The 1675-nt window shown below is 37.3% G+C and overlaps 1 protein-coding gene across 3 annotated transcripts in view; it reads right to left on the reverse strand.

The window, feature by feature from the left end:
* Positions 1–1675, reverse strand: part of LOC122071569 (tRNA pseudouridine(38/39) synthase) — a 23432-nt gene that overhangs the window by 12551 nt on the left and 9206 nt on the right. For all 3 annotated transcript variants that reach the window (XM_042635937.1, XM_042635939.1, XM_042635938.1), the window contains exon 7: positions 315–399. In XM_042635937.1, coding sequence (XP_042491871.1) covers positions 315–399 — 85 coding nt within the window. The remainder of the gene's footprint in view (positions 1–314; positions 400–1675) is intronic.

Raw genomic sequence — 1675 nt, forward strand, 5'->3', positions numbered from 1 at the left:
TGGGGTGGGGAAGAACCCTGCCGATCTGGTGCAGTTAATGCCCAGACACAGCTGGGCAAGAAATGATCATGCTGCCCCCCTCCTGTGTGTGCTGAAGATGCTCCCGCCTGTGCTCTCATTGACCTGCGCATCTAGGTTTTCCTGCGGCAGCCCGGCAGGGTTTTTTCGCCCTCTTTTTTTATAAGAGCACCTCTCATCATCTCTCCCAAAATTTTCAAACAACTCGATGGAAACATAGTCAATCTTCATTCAATAATCCAATGCAAGCTTAGCACACTAACTAAAAGGAAGGTAAATAAGAGAAAATGGCAAACCACATCTTTCTTTTGGAGCATTTTCCTCATAATTTGTAAGAAACTTGATGTCCTTAAGGTTTGATCGTAAAAATAAAGACACAACCTGCATCAAACACCTGTTATGCCATCAACAATTGAAAGTAAAGAGACCAGAAATACTTTCTGACCTACAGCAAGATGGATGTGATCCCCCATTTATACAATAAAAAAGATGTAGTAAGAACCATTTAACTATTAACAAATTTTGCTAAAACAGACAAATATAGACATGCAGACACACAAACAAATACATATATAGGTTTGAGGAGTTGGAATCGGATCAGCGAAATCGCCCATGACCAATCCCAGTTCAATGCGATCCAGAGCAGACCAAATGGGACCGGCTGATCTGGTGCAACCGATCCGAAGCGATCAACCCAGTGTATAAAATCCTTGTAACCTGAGAATGAGTGTTCTACAGACTTCTACCACCCCCAAGAAATTCCAACTTAGATTACTCCCTGAATTTGAAGCCGAATCTCTTGAAATTTGGTATACCCTACCATTTTTGGGAAAAGAAGATATCCACCAGAGCCTATCGACCAGAAACACTTGGAAAAGGAGATCAGTGGCTGAAATTTTATGCATCTTGTTCTCCCCCCTCCCCCTCCCCCTCCCCCTCCCCCAAATACCGTGAGAAATTCCAAGCTTGATATCTCAGCCGATTTGAGTCCAAATCATATGAAATTTTGTGTACTTCAATGTTTTTGGGAGGAGAACACATCTACCCTAGCCGATCAACCTCAAAACACTTGAAGGAGGACATTTAAACCACCCAAAATTTGACTTTTTTGGAGAACAAGCAATCTGAGATAAAATTATTGTGATTTCTCACTTGATTTGTGGTTTTTGGCCATGAATCCTACGCATTTGGTTCGAATGTTGCCGATCTAACATTTTTGTGAACTTCATGTAATATCATGATCTTTGGTAAAAAAAGAAGAAGAAGAAGAAGAAGAAAGAAAGAAAGAAATATGCATTCTGTCATGGAAATAAGACTTTTTATCTTTAAATTTACTAGAAAAAAGTATTAGTAATTGTAACTTCATGTTTATATGTGTAATGCTAGTGCATTAGACTGAGATTTAGCATTTCCATTCCTAAGTGAAAAAAATACTATTTTTATAAACTGAAGATAGAAAATGTCACATGAAATAATTTTAAATTAGAAACTTTGGGTGATCTCTTGCCATTTGAAAAATTTTTCATAACCCACATAATTTGGAGGATTTATTTCTAGTTTTTCTCATTTATTGCGGTTTTGGGCATGATTTTTATAATTTACACAAAAAAATGATTTTGTTCCTAGTGATATATATATATATATATATAGTATTAAA

Source organism: Macadamia integrifolia, unplaced genomic scaffold, assembly GCF_013358625.1.
Source record: "Macadamia integrifolia cultivar HAES 741 unplaced genomic scaffold, SCU_Mint_v3 scaffold_267A, whole genome shotgun sequence".
Lineage (NCBI taxonomy): Eukaryota > Viridiplantae > Streptophyta > Magnoliopsida > Proteales > Proteaceae > Macadamia > Macadamia integrifolia.